At 45.7% G+C, this 27,874-nt stretch overlaps 1 protein-coding gene across 1 annotated transcript in view; it reads left to right on the top strand.

Annotated features, from left to right (window-relative positions):
- Positions 1 to 27,874, top strand: part of LOC144128611 (cell adhesion molecule Dscam1-like) — a 396,470-nt gene that overhangs the window by 244,634 nt on the left and 123,962 nt on the right. Inside the window, exons 3-4 of the mRNA XM_077662146.1 lie at positions 17,190 to 17,354; positions 24,603 to 24,767. Coding sequence (XP_077518272.1) covers positions 17,190 to 17,354; positions 24,603 to 24,767 — 330 coding nt within the window. The remainder of the gene's footprint in view (positions 1 to 17,189; positions 17,355 to 24,602; positions 24,768 to 27,874) is intronic.

Below are 27,874 nucleotides of genomic sequence, written 5' to 3'. Positions count from 1 at the left end.
CACAGAGCAGCCGTTATAGATCAGAACCGAGCGCTTTCACTTCATGCCCGGTGCTCTTACAGGGAAACAATCGGAATGATTAACTAATTGAATGAATGTATGAATGTTTACCATTTCCAATGAATTTAGAACGCTCTTTTACCGCTTAGCTCAAAAGCGGGCTTAGTGGCACCCCTGCTTGCACTCGTTGTGCGCTGTCAAGCTATATTTGCCCATCTGCACGGGTCGGCCAACAGGCTGTCTGCTGGCGGGCTGTTTTATGCACTCCACATAAACAAAAGTCTCTTTATTGCTTGTTCACGATTTGTTCCTGCGGTGCCAATCGTTTCTCCACTGCCTAGTTTCATTTGGAAAAGGTGAGGGGCGGGGGTTGTTCCGTTGCGACTATGTCACAGTTTTAATCTCGGAATATGGAAGCCTGTGTGTAGGACGAAATTGCTGAGTTACGAGAATAACATGCCAATTTTTTCGCAGCTGCATTGTTCGCCATATATAAAATTTGAGCTGCAGCAAAAGTGGCCCAGTACAATTGGGCCCATTTCATAAAATTTCTGGGATGCGCCATCAGGAGGTATTTTAGGAAGGCTTTTAGTCCTCCTGAAACCTCGGGCTGATGAGAGTCTTTGTGCCAACATGTGGGCTTTCTGAGAGGAGCTGAAAAGGCGTGCGTTTATGTTTATGCATAAAGTTTGACGTGTTGATATATTGGACTTAAAACCCGATCTCTTAGCCGCAACTTGAGCCCGTCTTTTACACGCAAATAATTGGATAGCATAGTTTTTTTGCCTCTTCATTATAAAACTGACGCGAAGGGAAAGCCCGTGCCTCAAACTTCAGGCCCTTAAAATTTCAATTTGTGATAAATCACACTTGAGCGTCGAATTTTTCTCCGTGGTGAAAGATCCTATTCGTTGCACTTGTTTCTGTCCTTCTAATGTCGTAATGTTTTCTTTTTAATTTTTTGATCAAGCTACTACCGGCGGTTTTCCTGGCTGGAAAGTTCTTCGCTGCAGTTTCCTAACAGCAAGGCAGACAGGCAGCACTATAGCCAAAGTTGAATAAAAAGAGCGCGTGAATATAAATATTTTACGAATAAAATAGGCATAGAGTGGCGCATTTGCAAAGCCTTCAACAAAAAGATCAAATGTGGCGCCGTTATTCAAAGAGCACAGCTACAATGAAGCACAAAGGAGCACTATATCAAAGGAACATATAAAAGCACCTCTTGAAATTTCACCCGCTGTTTACCCGAACTCAAGAATCTGAAACTCTTTAACAAGACTTCTCTGGCGTATAAGTACACTTCGAATTTTCGCTTCATGTAATGAAAGTTTCGGGCTTTAACGTCCCGGAGCGACACGTGGGCAACGACTAGCGCAGTAGTGGAGGACTCGGGATTAATTTAGACCACAATGGGTTCTTTAACGCGCGCTCACATTGCACAGAACACGGGCGTCTGGCGTTTGCATCCAACGAAACGGTGCAGCCGCGGCCGGGATTGAACCCGGGTCCTCTAGCTTAGCAGTAAAGCGCTCTAACCACTGAGACACTGCAGCGGGGTTTTCGATTCGTCAGAATATCATTGTCTTCAGGCTACTGACCGATAATTTACTTTTTTTGAGCGCGCGCATTACGTGCGCGTGTGCATGCGTGTGTGCGCGTGTGTGCGCGTGCGTGCGTGCGTACGTGCACGCACGCTCCTCTTGTTTCTTGACGCGCTTTCGTCCGTGGAAGTTCTATTGTCACCCGAACTTGGCTCATTGAGGCACGCTCGAGTATTGAGTGTGAACTCAGTGGGGGTGCTGTTGCGTCTGGGCGGCGGCATTGTTACGGCAACTTGTGCTCTCCTCCCCTGTCAACACTATGCAACTATTTTACATATACGGACACTGACGCTCCAACGCGTACACACGCATGCAGACTCTGCCTTCATCGCCTCTTTTCAACTAGTGCCTTACCAGCTGTCTCGCGTCTCGTGTGAAACCCGAGCAAGGCGCTATTCCGAAGGCGCCAATGACGTTGGTTCGCGGCGCTCGCCTGCATCGTCTGGCGCGTTGTGCAAGCGCCGCCGCCGTAGTGCGAGCTTTTCTTGGAATCACAAAGGCACGGCGCGCATGTAACAAGTGCGCCAAGCCTCGAAGCAGTGCCGCGTGCTTCGAACGAGCACATATACCCGCCTGCCTACGCGCACCCCTGCAAGTCCTGGGCTGGCGTTGGCGGGTCTCCGTCCCTCCCCAGTGTGTGATGCGTGCTTCGGTCTGCCTTTTCTGCTTGTGTCGTATTCGCGCGCATATTAGGCGTCCACGGTAAGCGCGCCTGAGGCGGCCTTTGTCCCGTGGCGCGAACGCCAGCTGTTATTCGAGGCTAAGGCTCCGGAAATTGGAGCCGCATGGCCGCGGCTTTTGTTGGCCTGGCGCAGCTCACTCGGTTACGTGCTGAGAACAAGAAACGGGAGCCTGCCTCTTGTTGAGTGGCCGGCGCGTGTGAGCAACAGGCGTAAGTTGCCCTGTGTGACGGCGGTTGTTCTAAGGCCTCCCACGCACGCGTAACAGCTGCAGGTTTTCCCACTCAGACGGCGATGACAAGAGTCGGGGAAGGAGAGGATTGTTCGAGACTGCTCTACACTTGCCCTGATTTTTGTCTCCCTGCCTAAACTCGAGGAAGCAAGGTTTCAAAATGGCTAGCTCATTAGCCTAGGCAGTGGTAAGAGAACTTGGAGAGATGGACATTGTAAGCATGGGCCGAGGCAGATGATACGCAAATGAGAATACTCTCGAAGTCTCATCAGCAGTTCGTTACCTTTTGTTTTTTTGCGCTCTTCACCGATATTTATTTTTCAACATTTCTGAAAGACTATGCAAGGCTTAGCGTTAAAAGTGTCTCAGTTTACATGGTGTTAGCAAACTATGGCCTTGTTTCGACCGATAAAACAGACAAGAAGACAGACAAGTAAGACAAAACATACTGTAAGACAAGTAAGACAAAACATACGTGTCGCTTGTTGAGGCCTTTAGAGATAGCACATTATTTTCGCTATATTTCAAGCACAAATGCGGTTTTTAATAGGGACTTACTTGTATTCAGTAATTCCTACATTTTATTTTTTATGGTGCAGGAAAGCTGAAGCACTGCTGCTTATATCACATTGCGCAGTGACCCTATAGTTTGTTGTTATCTTGATATACTACTTTTAATCCCAGAATTTCTCAGTGCAGCATCGTTTACGTTTCAGAATTGTCGGTTCAGTCTCTAACCGGCAGTTCGGGCGAAACAAATAGAGACTGAGCACGTGAGGTCTGCGCTGACATGGTTGACAGAACGAAGTTTTAAGGAACAAATTTGTCGGCCTGCACTAATCTTTCCAGCGCAGCTAGGGTGCCAGTATGCAAAAAAAAAATCGTATTATTTTTCAGAGCCAAAGCTTTTTATGAGCCCTCTTCTGCGGATTCATCGAGCGTCGGGTGGCTGGACACGGATTCGCAGTGGCGTGACCTGTGACAAGCGTGTGACCATGCGCCCGTTGTGGTCGTCATAGACTCGTAGATTTCCACAAAGCCTGCAGGTCTTAGAATTTAGTGTTGTTCTTAAGCACTAGCACAGGAGAACCAGAAGCACGGCAGCAGCTTTTGCTGAGCTTAGTAGAGCATAAACACTCCGGAAATTTTGTTTATTTTTGAAACATAGGGACTGAAACCTTCTCTTCATTTACAAGCATACGTCTAGAAAAAAAACAATCATTCCCTGCCTACGCTCTCACTGCTGTTTCGACTGGGAGGCTAAAACTTGCAAGAGATTTCTATTTCATCAATATGATGTGAACAGACGATTGGAGAACGACACCACCAGCAAGACCATTTCGCTAGTAGAAGAAGCTAGACAGGTAATCCCGAGAGAGTTTCCTACACTGAGAGTTTCCTACACCTCATCAAAGGAGGAATTCAGTCGATTGAAGAACGGGGAAACACTCAAGCAAAGGCAAAATGAGCACACCAAAGAGATCAAGAGAAGAACACAGACACCCGAAGTAGACGACAGGCTCCTTAGGCTATGGGAAGCCAGACGTGGTCTAATCAAGAGGTGGAAGAAACAGAAATACAACAGGAAGCTCAAACTTAAAATAGCAGAAATTACAACGAAAGCAGAAGAGTAAGCAGTACAGTTGGCGAAAACGAACTGGCAGCAATTCAGTCACTCCCTCAACGAAACTCTGAGCCCAGCTAGGACATGGCATATCCTGAAAGCGCTCATCGATCCGACCAAAACCAAAGCAGAAAACAATAAAGCAATATAACGACTAATCCACCAGTTCGAAGGAACCGATGAGGAACTCCTGGACAAAGTGCGCATCAAGTGCTTCGGGGACACAAACCTGAGGACCTATACAGGGGATTATCGGGGGAAAAAAATCCGAACCTAGATAGACCCATCACACGAGAAGAAGTCTATGCAGCAATTCGAAGCACAACTAGGAATACGGCAGCGGGTGCCGACAAAATCAACAGCGCACTCATCCGCAACCTCAGTGACGAGCTAGTCGCAGAATTAACCGATTCCCTCAAATGCACTGGGAAGCTTAGACCGTTCCCGAGGATTGGAAGCATGCAGAGGTAGTTATGATTCCAAAACTGGGTAAAAAGCTACAAATCGAAAACCCAAGACCCATCTCCCTCACATCGTGCCTCAGTAAGCTGTACGAGAGAGTGGTAACAGCTACAACAATACATGGAGGATCACGAACTCTATCCCCACAGTATGTTCGGATTCATGGAGAAACTGTCGACCCAAGACGTACTTCTACAAATAAAGAAGGAGTTCTAAGTAACGTCCCTGGGGACAGAGAGGACGTAATAATGGCATTAGATATCAAAGGAGGTTTTGACAGCGTAAGCCACGAAGCCATCCTGAGAGGCCTGGACTACCTGAACTGCGGCAGGAGGGTCTTCGGCTACGTCAAAGCTTTCCTCTCAGATAGAACAGCGACGATAGGGCCGGGAGAACTCCGTTCGAAGAAGTTCCACAGCCATAACAAGAGAACTCCCTATGCAGGGCTCGGTCATCTCACCTACGCTTTTTAACGTTGCAATGACCAGCCTTGCAAAACAACTTAAGGAAGTCGAAAGAATACAGCATGCCATGTATGCCGACGACATCGCCATCTGGACAAACACGGGCTCACTAAAAGAAAAGGAGCAAAGACTATAGGAGGCCGCGGCCTGCGTCGCGAGAGAGCTAGCATGCTCCACCGAAAAATCAGAACTGCTCAGAGTCTCGAGAGGGAAAAAAACCCGCACAGTCCAGAACAGCGACGAGCCTAGGCTCAACGCCTACCTAGAGGGAAAATTCATACCAGAGAGAACACTCACAAGAATCTTGGGCATGTGGATACAATCAAACCAACGGTGTACACATGCACTTGCTCTACTCAGAGCTTCCACCCTACAAGTTGCCCGCATGATCATGCGCGTCTCCCATAAGCGCTCGGGCATTCGAGGAGAAGACACGCTAAAGCTGGTCAGGAGCCTGGTGATCAGCCGAGTCACCTACAGCCTTCCATTCTACAACCCAATCAAAAACGAAATCCTACAGATTGATGCGATTATACGCAAAGCATACAAAACAGCACTCCACCTACCGCAATGCACATCCACAGAGAAGCTGTTATCACTGGGACTTCATAACAACTTTGAAGAACTGAGAGAGGCACAACACGTCGCCCAGTTGCAGAGACTACAGCAGACTCCGTCTGGCAGGGAGCTTCTGCAGAAGTTGGGATGCAACAAACAAATACAATAAATCCAGCGAACCGCGATTATCCCGGACGGCATACGGGGCCCAATTAGAGTGACCACGATCCCCAAGAACATGGACCCCAACCTACATGAAGAACGCAGAAAGGCGAGAGCCGAGTACACCCAAAAATCACTAGCCCCCCAGGAAACAACGGTGTATGTGGACGCAGCCACATACTCCAGAATGACGGGACAAAACAACCCCAACGCGGTAGCGGCTGTGATGAACTCGGACATGCGGGAAATCATCAGCGCGTCGCTACGGGACTGCACGCTAGTCGAGGCTGAAGAAGTGGCCGTCGCTCTAGCAGCAGCGGAGGGCTACCGGACTTAACGATCCTTAACAATACTAACCGACTCTCAAACGGCATGCCGAAACGTCATGTTAGGCAAAATAGGTCACAGAGCGCTCCGCATACTCCGCTCTGGGGACCGACCCAAACATAGCAATGAAGAAGAAGAACCAATAAAACATACGATAGTATAGACGCCGGGACACGCGGGAGTGGAAGGTAACCAAGCGGTCGACAGGGTAGCTCGAGGGTATACTTTTTACCGAGCTTCCCCCACAAGCGACCTCGAGGAAGCCGAACCTGTCCCTAAAGATTTCTCGGCAATCTTAAGCCACTACAAGGGCTGCAGGAAACGGTACGCCCACTACATAAATCTCTCTCCAGAGAAGACGCCGTCGCCTGGAGGCTGCTACAGACGGGCTCATACCCGAATCTAAATACACTCATCAAAATACAACCCACCCGATACATAGACAAATGCCCATGGTGCCACGAAACACCCACGCTCTATCACATAACGTGGGCTTGCCAACAAATAGAGGTGGCACCAAAAATAGCAAACCCGAGTGCGGAGCAATGGAAAGGAATGCTCTCCAGCGACCGTCAGGACGTCCAACTTGGGCTAATCCGGCGAGCACAGCTGGCAGCGGCATCCAGCGGAGCCCTGGACTAGGGGCAGACGAGCATTGCTAAGAAGGCGGAAGACACCATCTGACTCCGCCAAACTCCTTACCTACTCTCTAGAGCTCAATAAAGGTTTTCCTTCCTTCCTTCCTTCCTTCCTTCCTTCCTTCCTTCCTTCCTTCCTTCCTTCCTTCCTTCCTTCCTTCCTTCCTTCCTTCCTTCCTTCCTTCCTTCCTTCCTTCCTTCCTTCCTTCCTTCCTTCCTTCCTTCCTTCCTTCCTTCCTTCCTTCCTTCCTTCCTTCCTTCCTTCCTTCCTTCCTTCCTTCCTTCCTTCCTTCCTTCCTTCCTTCCTTCCTTCCTTCCTTCCTTCCTTCCTTCCTTCCTTCCTTCCTTCCTTCCTTCCTTCCTTCCTTCCTTCCTTCCTTCCTTCCTTCCTTCCTTCCTTCCTTCCTTCCTTCCTTCCTTCCTTCCTTCCTTCCTTCCTTCCTTCCTTCCTTCCTTCCTTCCTTCCTTCCTTCCTTCCTTCCTTCCTTCCTTCCTTCCTTCCTTCCTTCCTTCCTTCCTTCCTTCCTTCCTTCCTTCCTTCCTTCCTTCCTTCCTTCCTTCCTTCCTTCCTTCCTTCCTTCCTTCCTTCCTTCCTTCCTTCCTTCCTTCCTTCCTTCCTTCCTTCCTTCCTTCCTTCCTTCCTTCCTTCCTTCCTTCCTTCCTTCCTTCCTTCCTTCCTTCCTTCCTTCCTAAACTGAAGAATTCGACTACGTTACACGAAGTTTTTTGTTCAAGATTACAATTGTCCACTGAAAACATGCGAAATACACACCTTATTAGCTGCTTCACCCAGTTGTTCAGAGAGCATTTGATCAGATGTATTTGCTCACATACAAAAGGTATGAACTGAGGAGCCCGAAACGCAAAGTGAGGCAGAGAGACTAGTCCGGCTTCCGGCTACCGGAAAACAACCTAAGCCAAAAAATTTTCGCAAAATTTTTGGCATAGCTGTCATTGCATTTCTAACTGAAATATTGCGCCTTCTTCCAGCGCTTAGTCCACCATAGGAAAAAAAATTATTAGGCGTTCCTCGCTGAATCGTTTGAATGCGGTAGCATTTTGTGTTGCTTCTGACTTTGTTGCAGCTCCGACTTAACAGTATGACGCGATGGCGTCAATGGCTTAACGCCGATATGTATTAAATTGGTCATTCTATAATCTATACTCACAGTCTGCTGCGAGTCCTCATATCAAGCCTGGCGCAGTTGTGCACTGTTTAATCTATTCGCCACTGTCTGGGCAGATGGCTGTTTCAAACGCAGCCACCAGTGCGCCTTGCGACACCCTGGTTGCTCTACCCGAGCAACCTCTCGCGACCAATTTTGAAATTCAACTGCCAACTGCTAGAGTGGGCAGTTTGTGCGGATGTCACAAGGTTCGCACCACATAAAACGTCAAACGTTACGGCGGTCTCCATTTAAGCTTGCACCAATATTTCTTATGCGAAAGCACTAATAAAGATGTTTTATGCAAAGTCGGTTCCAGAATTTTCATCCGCCAGCAAGGTGAAAAAGGGCGATGAGGTAAATGTAGTTATTTTCAGTAGTAACGTAATACGGCAAAGCATAAGGTGTATCGACAACTATGCCGTAGACGCTGGATAATGTTCTTCACACAGCTATTCCATTTAAAATTAAAGAGCAGTAGCGATTAAAGTAACTTTTGAAAAGCACGTAGTTTGACAATCTACATATGCACTCAACAAACAAAGGCGTTTGACCAACGACGCGCCAGGCTCCGCTAATAGAATGTACGTAGCGTGCATCTCGAGGAATGCGTTTAGTCTTCGCTGTGGACTCAATGAGCTTCTACTGGCCGAAGACTGGCGTTCATCGAAACGCGATCGAAACGTGACCAAAAATACGACGACTGAAGCTCGCCGATAGGAGGCCGTATTTCCGAAGGAATCATTCCAGGAATAATTTTTTTTCTTCGCCTTTATCTTTAACGGCGTTCGTCTGTGACGTCATGGGTGATATTTTCAAGCGGCATCGATATCATTGGCTGGAATAAATCGGAGCATCTTACAAAAGATATCAATAAATGCGCTTTGTTTCTTTAAAAACCAAAATAATTGGCGCTACCAAGGAGAAATCGAAGCATACATTGCATCATCCTTCTATAAAAACCTTATTTTGCGCATTAACCTTCATTTTAAGCGATACTGAACAAAGGGTCACTTTATATTCTGTTTCTTTAGCTAGAGGCAATCATTGCGTGGAAAGAATACACTTTGAAGTTCCAAGGTCGGCTTTAATATCCTTACTTGACCAAGTGGACTAAATATGTATAAAAGAATCTTTGATTTTCAAGACAGCGGCGGGAATCGGAGACTTTTAATTAACCGAGTTCATGGAGGGGGTCTTGCGCAAACATCTCGAGAGGCACACTTTGTGACCCTAATGAAAATTTCAGGAGCTTTTCCACGAAAAAACTCTCCGGTCGATTGAATCCAGCACTCCTAATTTCATCGGAATTTTCAAAATGCTTTAATTACGCGGCTGAATTTATTAGCCCATCCAGTTTCCTTTTCTGCACCGTCTTTTCTCCGCTTTGCGAAGATGAAGCTGGAAACAGAAATTGCGGTTTCAGGCATCAGAAACAACATAAGCTGTAGAGGCAGGAATGAAAGGGAAGCCAGAAGTATAAAAACAATGAGGTTGGCGACCACGCGAGTTGGATGCTTGTATCAGCAGATATGCGTGTTTGCGGAATCCATTATTAGGATTCTGTCTGAGAGTTTGTCAAGGGCAAGCCGAGGGGACAATGGCGAAATAGTCGGGGAGTGCAAATAGTGGCTGCCTTCGAATGAGAAAAAAAGAGGGTGGTAGGGAGAGAGTGAAGAGGGCTTTTCTGATGACTGGAAAATGAATACTCGCAAGAAATTTCATATTTTGGCCAGCTTTACAATGGTTGCAAAACAGTAGGGAGGTTACGGTGAATTAATGCACTTCTTGCAAAGAGACGTGAGCATTTTTAATGCAGTGCACAGAAGCTCAATCGTACAACCTTTACCCATAAAGTTCCGAGACTGAGGCCATTAAAAAAATGCGTTTAACATTGAAATCATTTATGCCGCACCCCTTCTAAATAGCCTCCTTTGCAGTCTTTACACAGCTTCCAACGCTTCTTGAGGTCTTGGAAACAGTTAGAAAACGCTTCTTTTGGCAGGGTTCTCAGCTCCCTTGTCGTGGCGTCTTGAATGGCCTCCACGCTCCCCATCAAGAGAACTTTTAGGGCTCTCTTCACACGAGGGAACGGAAAAAAATCGCATGGGGAGAGGTAGGCGAGTATGGCGGAAGAATTACAGTAAGTACAGATGCCCATAAGTCAGGGCGACGACGTCGCAGTGCATCACGCATGTGTTGGAGCACGCGGATATAAAACTCCTGATTCACCATCTGCCCCTGTGGGACGAACTCGTGGTGTATGACACCTCTGGCATCGAAAAAAAACTATCAGCATCGTCTTTGATTTGGTCTTCTGTCGCCGCAAATTTCTCGATGCCAGAGAGCTTGTGGACCGCCATTCGGCGCACTGCCTTTTTGTTTGAGGATCGTATTGAAAACACCATGTTTCGTCCTAAGCAATGATGCTGTCGACGAATGCAGCATCTTTTTCTGCCTCGGAGAGCAAATCGGCGCTCACTGATGCCCGCCTGTCCTTCTGGTCCTTTGTGAGGGAGTGCGGCACAAGTCTGGCGCTCAGGTTTCGTTTCCCCAAGTTCTCGCGCAAAACTTGGTTGCATGTTGTGTTACTAATGTCGAGAGCATCTGATAGCATTCGGACTGTAATGGTGCGGTTTTGTTGTACTATTTCCTTGATCCGAGCCACGTCGTTTTCATTCCATGAGGTTGCCTTCTGTGTTCTTCCACCCACTTTCTCCCCGAAACGAATTTCTTGTGCCACTCGTACACTTGCGCCCGCGATAATGCCTCGTTCCCGTACGCGTCACGTAGGAGCTCATACGTCTGTGTGGCTGTCTTGCCAAGCTTCACACAGAATTTTATGTTTACACGCTGTTCGAGGTGGGCGTCCATCTCGCCACTAGTGACCAGTGACTAGTGACAACGTATTTTTCTACATGTAGTGCCATTTAGCGGCTGCCAAAGCAATTAACATAAACAGCTCAGATTAGCCCGAAAAGATGGCGCAACGCATGCGCACCAATATTTGTTTTAGGAAATCATTTCTAGAGAACAAAATAAATCAGTCTCGAAACTTTACGGACAAAGGTTGCAGCTTGTGCCAAGTGCGGAAATGATTTCTTGAGGGAAGGGACTGTTGAAACCGCGAAGCGATATGTGCACCTTTGACCAACCATTTGAGGCCTAAACTCAATTAACGCACCTGATAAGCCGTCTCAAGAGCGTGCCCGTAGTGCGTGTTTTGTTATCGTGCAGAATTAACGGGATTTCGGTTGTCTTGATAAGTGCGGTTGCAATTATGCAGGAAATGACCAATTATCTGCTAATGCTTGTTTAATAACATAACGACAAAATAATGTAATATGGTCCAAAATTAAACACACCAGCGGATTCTATGTTCCCAATCACCAACAACGCAACTCAATTACCACCAGGTACATTCAGTGTTAATCACCATTTTCACTAGTGTTGTTGTCATTACTGTCATCATTTGGGAGACTCCTTTAAACATTTAGCCTGCTGTCATCACTACCCTTCCATCGATGCATGGATTATTGCACTAGGCTCTGTCGAGGCTAAATCATAATGATAATGAAGTGTTTGATTTTGCAAGTACTAATTACGGTCGCATGAAAGCAACGCTTTCAAAATGCCAGAAATGCTTGCAAGATGTTAATCATGACTGTAATAAAAAAAGTTTCAATAGTATAGGTTACTACTCTTGCTATCCGAACCCTGCCTGACAAGTTAATGCATGAAAACCGAGTGCTTTTTTCATAGTCACTAAAATCAGCTTGGTTAATAAGAACGTTAACTCCCTCATGTCCTCTCTCTTGAAGTCGGCAGTGGAAATTTGCTTCCCAGATGCCGTGAAACAAGAGGCAGGGATATAAATAACTGTTTATTTAGTTACAACAATGCCAGGATGGTTTGTTGCTTTACATGCTCGTGTCACCTTTATGGACTGTTCCTGCCGAATTTCCAACCAATGAACACACAGAGACACAGTGACAAAGTAACGATGCAAACTATGTTTATAGATACCCTTTATGATGACTGCCCTTGCAAATTTGTTCTTCTGCTTCAGTGTAAAAAAAGAGCGAGATAAGGTAAGATAATTACTGTACCCATTCGATGCGTCGTCACTCAAAACGCAAATAACGTAAAATACAAGACAACCCGAAGAAAACAAACTATTTTTGTAGCTTAGATCTAGCTTTTGTAGCTTAGATCTAGCGCTGTGACGCATGCCATTAGGACGATTATTCGTTCTAATGGCATTGTGTGGTAATGTGAGAATACAAATTTCTCATAATTATTTTAACTCAAATGATGCGTTCTGAAAAAAGGTGCTAAATTAAATGAGAAATTGTTAAACTTGGTTTCTACTGTTCAAAAGCTATTTGCCACGAGAAAAAAAAATACAGCGGTTGCTTCAGTACTGCTGGCTCTGTGCGGATATTAGCATCACACAACGCATACCTTGTAGCAATAGACAGTTTTAGTTAAACGTGCGCAGAAACTTCGCGCACACAAACGTGAGAAACCTACGTGCGCTGCGCGCATGTCGCCTGGAACGCTTTTAGTTGTACGTACGCGACGTACGCTGCAAGCTGTTATGCGGACGTATTTCACTATACTGGGATTGTTCGCGTATGCTTTTCCGCGCCATCAATCGCCAAGTATCGACATTGCTGTAGCCAATTAAGTCCAAGACGAGTCCTTACGCCAAGCTAGTCGAGCTGCGTTAGCACGCGAAACATCTAGTTCTCGCTTGTGCCGACTGAGCTTGACAATGCTTCGAAGTGCCCTGTCCAATCCTTATCTGCTGTCAGCGCTGTCTTGGGATGAAATTGATGACCTCCTGATGTCACCGGCAGAGCGACAGCTTTTGAAATGCTCTCTGGACGGCACAAGAAGCAGGCCCGTGCTGTCGCGCACATTGCGGGTGCTGAGCCCTTCTTTTTCGCCTCTTACAGGCGCACGGATATTTCGGTTTACCGCACTGCTTGCCGCATGCAGTTCTCGAAAGGATTCCACTCTCTTACATCACGGAACAAATCCAAATCATCGCTTTTCGAAAAACAAAGGCGCCGAGCTGCCCCACTCAATTCAAAGGTTTTGTTGCCGTCTTGCATTTGACGCTTTCTTGTTTGCTCGAGATCTCACGCGACCCTTTCCGCGAAGCTTTGTACGTACGAAAAGTACACACGCAAGCATCAGAATCTCACATACGTCCCTGAGACTAACGACTAACGCAAACCAGTTGTGTTCTGCGCATGCGCGTTTCTTACCCTTAAAATGTCCATCTACGCAGAACCTTTACGTACGTATAACTAAAACTGTCTAATGCTTTGAACCGTTTGTCACGAAATGAACACTTTATCCAAAAAGAAGGAACAAAAAAGGTCTTTTTTGTGCTATTATCGCCGTGAACGTTCACAAGATCACTCAAAGATTCGATGCCGTTAAGAACAAATTTAATAGAATGAAATTTTTGAGCTTGGGGTACTTTTTCGATTTATTAACGAAGATAAAGCCAGTTCAACGGTTAACAACGCCACAGTTGTTCTATTGAAAGCAACTTCCGTTCTCAAATACGCCGCTCTTGTTTCTAGTAAGTTAGAAACTAAGACAGACAAACTTATATGAAGAACAGCTGCAGGAAATTTTTGCTTAAACGCTTCAATATTGTTCTACGCTGGCTGATGTGAAATCTAGAAAAAAGGTGCAGTGGGCGGGCACAGGAGTCCCAAATATTTTTTTATTACTGAGATTATTCGAAACGCCATTGCACTGGCCACTCATTTTTCTTTTATAATTGCAGGTTCTGGACAAAACCACACATTTCAATTATGAAAGACGCCTGACAATAGGGCAAAATTTTATTCGCCTTTTGTATTTTGGAGGAGCCAGCACGATTCGTTATAGGTGGTTCGAAAGTTATGCTGCATAAATGGACTGGACACAATTTCATTCATAAAGAAAAAAGTTACTGAACTAAATTTTTCTTACTTGGTAAGCGATTCCGGCGGGATGACTTGTTCTATTATTAAACTGGACTGCCGGCACGGGAAGATAAAACATGCGTTCGCAATGGTTACAGATGCAATTTTATAAACCCTGAGATAGTTTTGATTTCTCGATACTATAGAATTCCTTTTCTTCTCAGGAGAAAAACGTTAATTACGTTAACTTCGCTCAGGAAAGCAAAGGCCGAACCACAAAGGCGTTCTTTTGTGAGTCTGTCTGATGAGAAGCAGGTCATCGCGCTCAGGACACTCACCTGATAAGTTACGTACAAATATAACCTTTTCTTCAGGCTGCATGGTTGCTTGCATATACAACCAGTGGATATCATAAAACCCATTGCACTCTTGGACGTGGATGCAAGCATTGTTGCTTGCCTTGCTAAAACCATCACAATTTACAGAACGTATCTGCACTGACTTGGCATGTTCACTGCTTAGATGATGTTTTTGAGGGTTTTGGTTTTGGTTTTGGTGAAGTCCATGTACGTAACCTCAGGCTGTATTTTGGGACCACTAAAGAACACATCGCGTGTCTAACGTGGCATGAGAAGCTTCCTTCAGTAACGCTAAAAAAATGGCACATACAGTTTTGTCGCAAAACTAGACTGTAATTTCCAGACTTGTATTGTGGACAATTCGCAAATATCCCTGCCATCGGGTCACAGCCGCATGAAATACAAGAATACGCATTGCAGGCCCTATACTTTATAGACTTGTGGCGAGTTTCAGCGACCTCGCCTGGCACGTGGCTTCCAGACCGACGCACGAAGAGACAAGGACGGTCAGAGCCCATGTCGTGTCCACGACAATTTTAGCCAGCTACGACCAAACCAGAAGATAAGCGTGTGTCACCCAAAGAACCACTTCGTCGAGTGGAGCTCGAACAAGTGCTTGATGCGTGATCTGAACGGCGCTCTGCGCTGGCGGGGCTCCTCTCTCTTCGCTTTCATTTTTCGCTTAAAGCATCTGAAGCGATCAGCGTTCGATAATCGCGTGCAGCAGCGCCGACGAGCAGCGAAGAGTAAGACACGTCACAAAGTAAAGTCGTAAGCCAAGTATAGCTCGCGGTGAAGTAAACTCGAGGTCTTATCGCAAGTACCAACAAACGTAGTGAGCCAGCGTGAGTGTCTTCAGCAGATAGCTCATCAGGCCGCTCACCCCCCCACCCCCCCCCCTCCAGGGGGGGGGGGGGGGGGAGGGGGGAGCAAATCTAGATTTAGGCCAACCGGGGATCGCAAAGTCAATAAGCGCTCCGTGGAGGGCAAGTACTGAACACGCCGCCGAAGACGTTGTCCAATCGGTTTCCGATGTGCTCAGCATGGCGCTGTCGAGAGAGCCTGCTCGACCGCCGTTGTGGTGGAGCTGTTGGCAGCCGCACTCTATCCAAACCACGGCCTTTTCGTGTCGCATATTCAACCCGCGGAGAAATGCATATATCGACGTAATCTCCCTGGTTATCTCTTTGCCTGGCTTCAGATCAGGGGTTACTTCAATCTGGTCAGCACAGAGGTAAAACGGATCGATTTTTTTTTTGGGAAACACACGTTGCATGTGCCGCCGGTAGAAGAATAAATATACCTGGATGCTATACGATCGAGGGTATATTTGATTTTACGTAGAAAGTTTGTAACCAAAGCAAACTTCATTCCGTTCAATACCTATAATCTCCCATCATTGAATAGGAACCAGAAAAGGCTTTAAAAAGGCCTGCGAGCACTTCGCTACCTTATAACGCTTTAACAATAGTACAACTAGTTTCGCGTAATCTGTCTCATGAGTCCCCAGTTTATCATTTAGACCGTCAATGCTTCGCGATATTTCTCTTTTTCCTGGTGTCTGCTTTTATGGTTTATGATTTATGGGGGTTCAACGTCCCAAAGCCACTCAGGCTATGAGGGAGGCCGTAGTGAAGCACTCCGGAAATTTCGACCCCCTGAGGTTCTTTAACGTGCACTGACATCGCACAGTACACAGGCTTCTAGAATTTCGCCTCCATCGAAATTCGACCGCCGCGGCTGGGATTAAACCACTGAGCCACCGCGGCGGCGGTGTTCGCTTTTCTAAGTTCTAATATTTCTTTACGTCTCCTGACAAGTCTGCTCTATTAAGCGAATTTTCCTGGTAAATCTTCAAGGATCAATCGCTGGAAGAAATTCATGACACTTAAACTTTAGTTTTACATTTGCGGATAACGTATCGACTCCCCTCGAGGTTCGTGCGTGATGCGTTTTCAATACCTCCATAAATAACATTCTGCTTCTTCATTATGCTAACTGAATCAGTCGCAGTATTCGTGGACTTCTACACAAGAACGTTCGCCAAAAATACAATCTCTGTTTCGAATAAAAAATCTAATAGTTTACTATAGGAGCAAAAATAGTAACAATGGTCCATTTCATAAACAACGTGCGACACACTGGCGGAATTAGCAGTAACCGCGACACGTGGCTCTTCAGGAATTGAAATATCTATGGCTTTGCGTGGTAAGGGCAGCCCTGAAAGCAGAGACATTTGTGCTACTGCGCGACGTTTATGTTCTCCTAACATCGCCGAAAGTAACGAAGGTGCTCCTGTTATCTGCGTTATTAAACAAAACCTTTTCTTGTGCTGAAAAGCAGCCTACATATTGGATCACTGGTTTTTTTCAGAAGGCCGTTACTAGCTCGAATTCGCACTGGTTCCTTCTAGTCCCAGCTTTGCGTCGGTAAGATTGCTCGTTCAATAAAATTATGTAAAAGGAGTTAAATTTGTCATAATTTTTCTGTAACAAAACTTCTGTAAACCAAATGAGAAGCTATAGGACGCGTCTGCGGAAAGAAACAAAGAATCTTCCAAGCATCGTCAATGCGAACACTCGTGTGTGAAAGGGCAGTTAGGTGACACACATAGTCATTGCATTCTAGCTTCCATTTTTAACTCACACACATGTAAAGAAATACCAAATTAGGTGCTTCTGTCAAAAATGACGTTCCTGCCCTCGCCGTGGCTGAGTGCCGGCGGCTTTCAACTGCTGAGGAGGTGTCAGCGAGTTCTATTTCACCCGCGTGATCGTATATAGGAGGAGGCGAAATGCATAAACTCCCCTGTATCCTGATTTAACCGTTTATTTATGAAAATCATGTGGTAGACGTTTGCTCACTGTAATACCACACTGTGTTATTCATTGCCCTCAGCATTTTTGTTGAAATTAAGCGTCTACGACGCCATTTGGCAAATAACGGTACTGTGCTCACGTATTTTCCCCTTGCAACCACGCAGTGATCCTGGAGGAGTTCGAGGCACACGTGCACGACGACTACGTGCCGAGAGGCAACACGGCGCTGTTCCGCTGCCACGTCCCCAGCACGCTGCGGCAGTACCTCAGCGTCTCGTCGTGGACCACGGAGGACGGCCTCGTCATCGGCCGCCACGAGACTCAGTCACGTGAGCGAAGCCCCTTTCTTAGGGTTCTGCGGTACTCATGCCCAGCATTCTTGGACAAAATTTTGAAAATTAGAAAATTGCAAGATACTGTTAAAGAAATACTAAAGATAATGACCCATTTTTCTATGATGTAGCAAATTTTTTCTTCTTTGTTTAACGCATCGAACAGTTTAATCTTCCAACAAAAACCAATGGGGAACGCTTCTGGCAATAAAAAAAACGTTAGTAGAAAAAAGATGCAAGAGTGCCGTAAGGTGAGCTGCGGATATATTGATTATTGTAGTGAAGTCTTACAATACACGAAAAAATTGCGTTCGTATACCCTTTCCCGTTCAAAAATGCTTTTGTCCGTAACTGTTGGGTATGACGCAGAGAAGGAGACTACGCCAAGCAAAACGGCATTTTTGGGTACTTGGGCGTGTACTTCCTTGAGGTATCATTGAATCAACCGACACAAAGAAGGAGGAAGGGCTGTCAACTTTTTAAACGTGAAACGTGACCGAGCATTTTACGCCTAGAAAGGACATTCAGGTCACTGATATGCAGGAGTAAGTAGATGATTCGTTATAAACTTTCTTTTCTTCTCTATCTTTCTACGCGAAAAAGGGACACGCTTGCAGAAATTTCAAGTTGTTATGGGAGAACATGCACGCTTCCGTTATCTTCTCTATCAATGCTTGTGTCTTTCCATTATTCCCTTAACCTTCAACAATTCAGGCCCCACTCGTAATGATAACATTCATTTCACGAGACCCATAGCTGCCTATGGTAAGAGATAACCTACGTACTGAAAAGTAAGCAAAAGAAGCGAGTGTTCGCTTTTTTCGTTAACCACTACTGCATTAAAATAAAACCAAGAAAAAGAAAGAAATTGAAACTCGCTGCGCTGGATATGAAATTAAAGAAAACATTGATGTTTGTATCGTGGACCGTACTGCAAAACTGCAATTGTTTTTTTTTGTAATACTCCTGAGCTTCATAAATATTCTTAATTAAAATTTCGGATGCTGAAGCGCTCCGAGCAGGAATATGGAACTTAAGACTGCATAAAACACTTACTTCCTGTGCAGCTTTTTTTTCTAAATGCAAAACATGGTGCTTCAGGGCACGGCACAGCCTCCATCGCTTTTCCTCTCCCTCCGCAACGAAGGAATGCTCCTTCATTAAAAAGAAGGCTAATTGAAGCGCCCGGCGCACGAAATGACCCGGGTGAAAGAAGCCGTCCCGCGTGCGTAGCTAAAGTTGGGCAGCGCTACTCAGTTGATTGCGGAAACGCCACGGGAGCCCGCTGTGCATTCGTGAACGGCATGGCTCCCAGCTAATCTCCCCTTACCTCGGTGGACAAATGACGTCCGGTCCCCCATAATCATAAGGGACTCAATGTGACTAACAATGCACCTGCAACGGCTGTCATCATCATATCGTTAGGCGCACTGGCCAACTTTGTCTTGGTGATCCTTTCGGTGGTGGCGTAAGTTTACGCTGTAATTATCTTCATCAGCCACGCGCTTTTTTTTTTGCGCCTCCGTTAAGACTCGACAGAAACTACACTCCGTAACGTTAGGAGAAGAAAGCGTAAGAGGTCTAAGATAGTTTCTTTTTTACATTCGTCTCTAGTTGAATTAGGCTTAACCAACGCTGTTTCCCGTTCTCTTTCCGGCATAAAGCATTGAAATAAACGCAGCATCAGGTAATCATTGCACGTGTATGGGTGGAGCCACAAGCTCATAATCTATGTTTTTTTTTTATGCAACGCACCCTCAGTCATTAGGCCGCTATGAGCTTTGTTTTCTTGTGGTGAAAGGTTACCAGCAGAAAAATGTAGACAAAGCGCAGGCGTAAAGGGTGGCAGCAATTGATCGCGAAAGTTTTTCCTTGCGAAGTCTGTATAATTAAGATCGCTTCCACGTAAAAATAAATGTACTAAATAAAGAGACTCTACCAATTTCCGTTTGCTCGACTGCCGTGCCAAATACCGGAGGTATATATTGTTTTTCTTGGCTGCGAGCAATGTTTCTAAGCATTCATTTACTGTAAAACTTTCGAATTATCTAGCAATGTGAGCATAACATTGCTCGTGCAATGTCTGTGATTTAAAGCCCATGCACCGTTACTGGAGATGCATTCCATTTTCACGCAATAGAAGACAAATGAACTGAACATTTATTTTCTACAGACATTCGAAATTGGTATGCAGCGATTGGTGTTCTTTTGTACGCAAAGATTTCATGAAATTACTAAATACCGCGTACCATAGCGCAAATTATGCCGATATCATACGTACAGTACACGCGCAGTTGATGTGAATATGTTTTGATTAAATTTGCTTAGCGGGAGAAAGCCTGCCTACTTCTGTTCTTTCGAATACAGGGCCATATAAAAGAGCATATCTTGATTTTCCACATTAATCATTTCCTATGTCAAAAACAGCTGAGAAATTTTTTACTGACTGAATTCCAGATATTTTTGGATGAGGTAAGTTTACTACTGCCACATGTAAGCGAACAATGCAATCAAAAACTGCAGAAATAAATTTAAGGACTACAAACTATGGCAATGTTATCACAAGCAAAATAACTGAACAAACCTAACAATAAGCAGTCATGTTAAGGCGAACATTGCACCTTCTTTCACAAAATGTCTTTCAACCAACCTGGTTCCTTTGGTTCGGCACGGCATGAAAACGAAACGCAGAAAATCAAAAGATTTGCAACTTCGCGCCTTGAAATCTGATATTCGACTTCCCGTTCATGCCTTAATTTCACATCGACATTGCTCCCCAAGAGCAGCTTTCCCGCCGCGTTGGTCTCCTCCGCATAGCGCGTCAGGAAACGCAAGGCGCCGCCTCCGCATTTACATAGGAACCCTCTCTCGATCCAAACATAGCGCAAGCGACTCGTGCGTTCTCTTCGCCAATAGCTATCAGAAGGCCGCTCCCTGCTTTGAAAATTAGCGAGTTGGAGCCAGTCCTCTTTTAAGCGAAGCGCGAAGCGACGTTTTGCACGCACCATTTGCTCCTGCAAACTTGCTCCGTGATCCAACGAATAGCTGTAGGCTCCTTTCATCTGCGACTCCGTTTCCTCTTTGTTTGGTTCGGAAAAAAAGGCATTGTAATTTCAAGGTGCGGAAAGGGACCAAATTATATTCCGGGAGCAACATTAAATATTGATCTAATGAGGTAAGTTCAGCAATAACTTATATATATACGCATAAAAACAAACTAGCAAGAAGGTGCAGAGAGCAGAAACTTTCAAAAGCCAGGTGTTTTTAAGTGCAGGATAGTGAATAGCCGGAAAATGGAAACACATGACTGATTTAAAGCCCCGCGGAGTCAGAGCTTAAATTCGCATTAAGGTCGCGAAATCGGATGCTGTTACAAGATAAATCACGTTAGTACCATTTCAGATTAGAGAATGCTCATAATAGGCACTTTTAAATATACTTTGTCTTCTTCACACGCAATAAGTAAAAATTAGTAAGGCAAATAATTATAAATGCAAGAGAGCAGATGTAGCGAATTTACATCCGGGTTTCCCGGTAAGTTGAAAACAATTTCTCGTAAATTTTCCTCCCGCCCACCCAACCTAAACGTTGTTTAAATAAAAGCACATAGGTTGTGCAGACTAAGTTCCTTTTGCAATCTCGAGAGTACTTATTGTTTTCCTACCTAGTCACTTTTCTAAGGTTTGTATTGTAGTTCGGAAACCATTGGGACTTGGTTTTTATTGTAGTTCGCAAACCCTTGGGACTTTTCAACTAGGCTGCTTGGTCTAAATAGGATACCTGCTTCCAAGCTGTCAAAACACTCCCGAGATTCTCGGGCTTCACAGTTATATTACTTGAACTTTTTTTGAAACATATATTCTGCTGCATATGTGTAGGACTGAATAGAGATCAAAAGACGCGCTTCCATGCTTCCAAAACCATTAAGACCTTTTTTACAGCGGGTGTAGAAATTATCGTAGGAAAAGAACACTTTTACGCTCTCCAGAAACATTTTTGTGCTCCTTAATGAGAAAACCGAGACATGTTATATGCCTTTTTTACCGCTTACAGATAGTTGCCGAGATGTGAAGAGAATAAAAAAGAATTTATGTTGTGGGTCAGCATTTTATAACAACCTTTAGCATTTAAACCATGCTTAACTTTTCGTACATACATTTATACGACGGCAGTGGACCAACAGAGTAATTTCCAAAATACTAATTTTTGTATCATGCGAAAATTTGCATGCCACACTACGCCGCACATTCTCAGGTTGGTGCTCTTCGGATTTTGATTCAATACGACAGTTTGTTACTTACGCGCAATTTCGCAAAAATGCCAAGTGTACATAATTTCGGTATGCGCGACAGCACTCGTAAGAATTCAGACGCCACTTTAGTGCGCATGAAAACAGTTTAAATGTACATAGAAACCTCTGCTCGTGAACGATTTTCTCGTTGGAGGCTCAACTAACAAAGAAAATGACGGCCTTCTGTCTGGAAAATTCACGTCAGAAACGACAGCTATGCGGTACATTTACTCTAAAACCTCCTTAATTTGACCCACGCTAATTTGTAAAACCATATAAATCGAATACTCCGTCCGGACCCGTCAAATGCATAGCATCAACTATTCTACGGCGCGAAACTCTCATTACTGCGGAAGAAATCTGGCCCCGTTTCGCTTAATTCGGACAAGAACTGGCATGTGCGCATGCCACCGGAGATGCGTTGATGGTGGTAAGTGAGTGAGTCAGATATGTGGCCACTATAGCCCAACTGGCGCTTTTCTCAAACAGAAAAGTAAAGGCCCCGTACTTGCTAGGTCTGTTCTGTGATCCGCCATTTTCTTCTTTCTTTTAGCTTCGTGTGCGTCTCCGTCGTGTTGTCAGCGTTCTTCGTATTATCCGATAGCCTGTAATCGTTTTACATTACGCTGGGTGCATGTACACAAAGTGGGATTTTTATTGCGGGTGCATTATAGCGGGAGTATGTGTATGTGCGTACACGGAAGAGTGCTAGATGCCCTCATTTTCGAAGAGGACATGTGTTTGTTTTATCGGACAGCATACAAGCCCTGCAACGTCAGCTGCAACTGAGAAATGTAGGTATTTCCATCTAAATTTCTCGTACAGAGCAGTTAACGATACATATTTGTGTTTAAATAACGGCATATTGACGTCAGGCAGTTTCTCGTCGAATTTTTATTTAATCGACATTCGGTTATTAGGGACATGTATCCTTGTCCTGTCAAATTTGAATTAGCGGAATTTTACTGTACTGAGTTCGTCAGCTTGGCGGTCTTAGATCGACTGATATAGACTGTATAAGACTGGAAAAACACTGCAGACGATTTTACGGAAGTATAGCGGAAGGAGCCGCCGCGGTGGCTGAGTGGTTATGGCGCTCGGCTGCTGACCCGAAAGACGCGTGTTCGATCCCGGCCGCGGCGGTCTAATTTCGATGGAGGCGAAATTCTAGCGGCCCGTGTACTGTGCAATGTCAGTGCACGTTAAACAACCCCAGGTGGTCGAAATTCCCGGAGCCCTTCACTACGGCGTCTCTCATAGCCTGAGTCGCTTTGGGACGTTAAACCCCTATAAGCCATAAACCGATAGCGGAAGGTTGCGTTTTCATTTTTCGTTTATGGGTTGCTTCATATAAACGACCATTAAAATTCCTTCGACGGTTGTGCCATTCAGTGTTCAGACGGCCTGCTATATCAGGCTTATTTTGTACCTGAAGAGCATGGTACCTTATTATGTGGCGGTCTGAGTCCACCCCTCCTCTGCTATAATGTGGTGATTCCGGAGGTCTTTGTAGGGCTTACTGAATTACAAATCCATTCCCCTGGAGCTTACGTAGAATTTAGGGTGAAGGGCAAAGTTAGAAACTACCGCCCTGAACATAGTTCTACTAGACTTGGTAGTTAACATTATGTGGCAACACTTTGGCGATTGGTAGGCGGCAATAGTCTTTAGTGCTTGTCATTTCTCTCCGCAACCCTTCAATATGTGTTTTCATTTCCCTGCAGAGGGTCATCGAAATGTTACCGTCATTATTAGAACAAGCTTGAAAAACTTATCCTTTAAGCACGCTATTAGCCTCGAATTTGCTAAACCGGGCACGTCATTGTATGCTGTCTGCTGAGCGCATGGTCAAAAGATCAATTGGTGAAGCCAACCAGCAAAGAAAGCCGGTGACGAAAGAAAAATTAAACGAACGTTTATGTTGTCCAGAACACCGAACCTTCGATAGTCATCCTCGCGTCGCTGCTACAGAGTTCAGCGAGCTGCTAGAAGGTGGTGAGTAGCAGTGAAGATTATAAACTTGCTTTGCAATTTCACGAACCGGTCACATTTCTTAACACTATGAAAGGGCATTTTCACTCTTCATCTTGTCGGGCTTTCAGTTGTTGTTTTTTAAGCGAAAGCTCCATTACGTTAGGTAAAGCCGATTTCGTCATGCCTTGCTCGTTCACCTTCATGTGAGCCACAAGTCAAGTGTGGCTACCGGCCTTGCCATATGTGGTCTACCATGTTGTTCCACCAGTTGAGCTTTTACCCCTGACTTTTTAACTGTGACCTTGACATTGGACCTTTGAAGTTTGACCTTTCGATTCACTGGTAGAGGGCGGCAGAAAAGTCACGTGAAAATCGCGTGAGGTCGTGCGATGAAAACTGCCGTTGTGACTTCAGTCGGGGGGAATATATAGGCGGCAGCGTTCATTCGGTGACCAACCTCTCGCGATCAATGATTAATTGAACAGCCACTTGCCAAGGTGGCAGGGTGGGCGCGCAGCATATCTAGTGTGCGGAACGCACTCAACGTTACAGACGCCAAGCTACGTCTAGTTGTCCGGTACACCACAGCTTTCGCTCTCTAACCAGGTTCAGCAGTAGTTATTTATAGGCAGGAGTAGCGTCTAGTTTAGCACCAGGTTTAAGCTTGATGTAACTTTTGGATGTTGCTCAATTACCTTTAAAACGCTGCTTTGTGACGGCAGTGGCACAAACAATTCATGTTATATAAAGAGAGAATAGTTTTTCTCTGCTTCTTTAGTAATAGAGCAAGTGGTGCAAGAAGAGTTTTGATGCATATTTTTACGTGGCAAAATATTTTCAAAAACGTAAATTTAAACGTACGGTAGAACAAACGGGTTGCACCAAATTCACATTTCAAATGCCGAGTTCTTCCCGTGGCTTCAGGCGACTAGAAAAACAGCCCACCTAATCTTCGCTATTTTTCTCTTTCCCTTTTTCAGCGACAGATCTTGGCCCCAAGTACAGAGTCACCTCAGACGGCGACCTGTGCGTGTTCGGAGCTACCGATGTGTCCGACGCACGACATCGCTACCGCTGTCACGTCCGACACCGGCTGACGGGGGACATCCGGCCTAGCGTCAGCGCTGGCAGCCTCTTCGTCACCGGTAAGCTTGTTCCCTTTCTGTTTCTAAGCTCCATTCTGTCGTTTCCTTTGATTGCACAACGTTTTGATTGTCTGAAATTTAATGTCAAATAGAAAATCTGCCGGAATCGCATTGTTAATGTTCTTTGTTGGAGCAGCAGACATGCCGTATCTGGAGTCATAAAAACGACTTGCCGAGCAGTCACCTTCAAACTGGGACAGTGAATTGACAGGGCTAACCTGCTGCCCGAAAAAAATTGGAGGCATTTATAGTATCAGAAATATTGGCTGAAGCACCTAGCCACAAAGTATCTCGTTGCATTATCTGCTCAGCAGGCAATTTCTCTTCAAACGCAATCTCTACTCTTTAGATCGTTCTGTCACAGTGTAGAGCGTAAAATTGCTTGCAAGTATGGCATTACCATTTTCCCAACTCAGTGAAAATACAGGGTTTTGTTTGCTTTTGCGTGCCAAAGTGTTCAGGGCCGTTCAATCGGCGCACCTGTTCTAACTAATTTGAACTTCCTGAGTTGTATAGCATCTGCATCAGTGTGCAACCCACACGGTGCATCCCTCCTTCGGCCGCGGTCAAATATACTTGCCTTTCACCACGCCTGAAATAAATTCTGCTGACTCTTTCCCCGTTATACGGAGCCTGCCCTGTACCTTCGTTTAACCTTGTTCTATAGAACTTGGTAGGTGTCCAGAGGCTGCCTTCTCCGGGCACCTCCTGATGGGTGCACCTTAGGGCACCTACCGGTCCCGGAGAGTATCCGGAAGGTTCCCCGATTCCCTGAAATCCCATAAGGGCGCTGGAAGTGCAGACGAACCACATACCGCGATTCTCTTTCAGTGCTAAGCAGCCGCCGCATCCACTTCCAATTTGCGACAAAACACAGCTGTTGTCGAACCTGATACAGAGCTGTAGCCTAGTTTCTATTATAATTTTTTTTCGTTCCACTTCTGTGTGGGCTTCTACTGTGTGGAGGTTTTGTGGAAGGTATAGCCAGCAGGTTAATGGTGGGCGGTGCTTCTTGAGGTTGAACGAGGCGGATGCAAGATAGGGCAGTGGTAGGATAGGGTGGCGGTGGGTTTGCGGGAAGCCATCTGGTGAGGGTTGCTTCTAGAGGGCAGAGTGGAATGTGAGGCTCCTCGCTTAGGCTAGAGGCTTCATTAATAGACATAAAATTCTCAGGGGGGAGGAGAGCGTACAGTACCACTGCTTTCGCAATAAAACATTACAAGTCTTTACAGAAGTTTCGATCTGAGACCAGTCTTAACCAAAGTGGTGAACGATTACTCCAGACCAGTACTTATAGGGGTTGGAAAGACGCTACTACACTGCATGCGAGTAGCGACACAAAGAGGGCTGCAGGAAAAGAAAGTGGTACAAAAGGAGCACGAACACGCGCGCACACGCGACGCGCGAAAAGCGCTCGCACACACGCACACAAGTGCAGTTTCCGGGAAGGTACATTTTTCGTGGCACGTGGGCCCGTGATCGTAAAATGTTTTTTTCTACTTTAAAGGTGGTTTACTTGAATAAAAGAACGTCAGATATCACACACATATATCGCGAATGCATCTATTTTCTAAACAACAAGAAAGTGGATGTGCGTCACCAGTCTAGGTTTCTCTTACGAAATCGTAACGCCGTGAACTAATTTTAAAAGTTCAAGGAAGTGGAAGATATATACATGTCTACAAGCTTGGAAAGAAGGTTGTGCACTTTCAACGAAGTTGCCCAAATTTTATCACGAAGTGATGTGTGTTTTTGTGGTGATAAGTAAAATCACCCTCATTTTTGCCCGATGAGATGAGCAGGGGTGGAGGACATTTGTTACAAATTTAATACTTTGTATTTTCAATTCATCCACGTGCCCTGCTACACCCGATCGAGTGACTAGACGGTTATGGGTGCGGGACTACGACGGGTGTCTAATGTGTCCATCGCGAGCTGAGTGAAATAAAGAGCTGGGCGTATCCGGACACATTGCCTCGTCTTCCTCCACCAAGCCGTGGAGCGGCCGAAGTGTCGATAATAAATGTCTCACTGAAAAGTTCCTGCTTTCAACTCACGTTTCCCCCCCCCCCCCCCCCCCTCGAAATGCAATAAAACCTACCTTTGTGAGTGCGTATATATATATATATATATATATATATATATATATATATATATATATATATATATATATATACACCCTGGAGGCCCTCCAACTCCTTTTTTCTTGTTTCCCGTAGCAGAGGGAACAAGTGTCGAAAAAAACCTTGTGTCATGAAAGCAGCTGGGACTGCTCTCGGTGCATCACGTATGTTCGAACAGCCACGAACTCACAAACGTCCCCAATAAGCTTCCCTGACTTTTCTTTGGACACGGCTGGAGAAGAATACCATTGCAGTTGTCCGCACTCTTGAACATCTTCCCCACCGCCGTGAGACAGAGAAAAGCCGTGTTCAGACCCGTCATCGAGACCGGACGGAGGCTGCACAAACCGAAAGGGTGTCATTCAACGCACAAGAGAACGGAGGGGCCTGCCAGGAGGAGCGCGATAAACGGTCTCGCATCGGTGAAGGAAAGCCCGCATCTATTTCATTGCCTGGCAGCGAAGCCCAACTGCCCCTCTCATGTCTCGCTGGCAGGTGATGGAGAGAACGAAGGCGCGGTGAGGTGGAACGCGCAAAGGGGACCTACGCAGACGCACGAACTTGACAAAAGCACGTACACCACGCACGCTTGACTCTTTGGACTTCGCGTGGAGGGAAGGCCTTCTCACAGTGACGCTTCTGAGAACAGGCCGAACTGGTGAGGCTCTGCGCTGCCCTCCCGACGCCTGTCACCCAGAGTCGCTGGGGCAGAAAAACTCTTCCGCTCGTTCGGAAATCACTGACTCCTCAGGTCCAAAAATGAAAGTAAAAAAAAAGAAGGAAAAACTTCGGCCACGCTCTATCCTGGCCTTGACGATGAAAGGCGGCACTCACGCAATCCCCGCACTTGCGTGTGGTGCCGAAGCAGCAGCATAGTGCTTGCAGCAGCAAGCAACTAGACGCGGCAATTCGCCTCTCCCAGCTCGACTCTGGAGCATAGGAAGGTTTTGGCTAGATCTGCCTGCAGTGAAATTAAGGGCTGCT

The sequence above is a fragment of the Amblyomma americanum genome, chromosome 4 (assembly GCF_052857255.1).
Source record: "Amblyomma americanum isolate KBUSLIRL-KWMA chromosome 4, ASM5285725v1, whole genome shotgun sequence".
NCBI classification, from domain to species: domain Eukaryota; kingdom Metazoa; phylum Arthropoda; class Arachnida; order Ixodida; family Ixodidae; genus Amblyomma; species Amblyomma americanum.
This window is presented reverse-complemented; position numbering and strand designations above follow the sequence as displayed.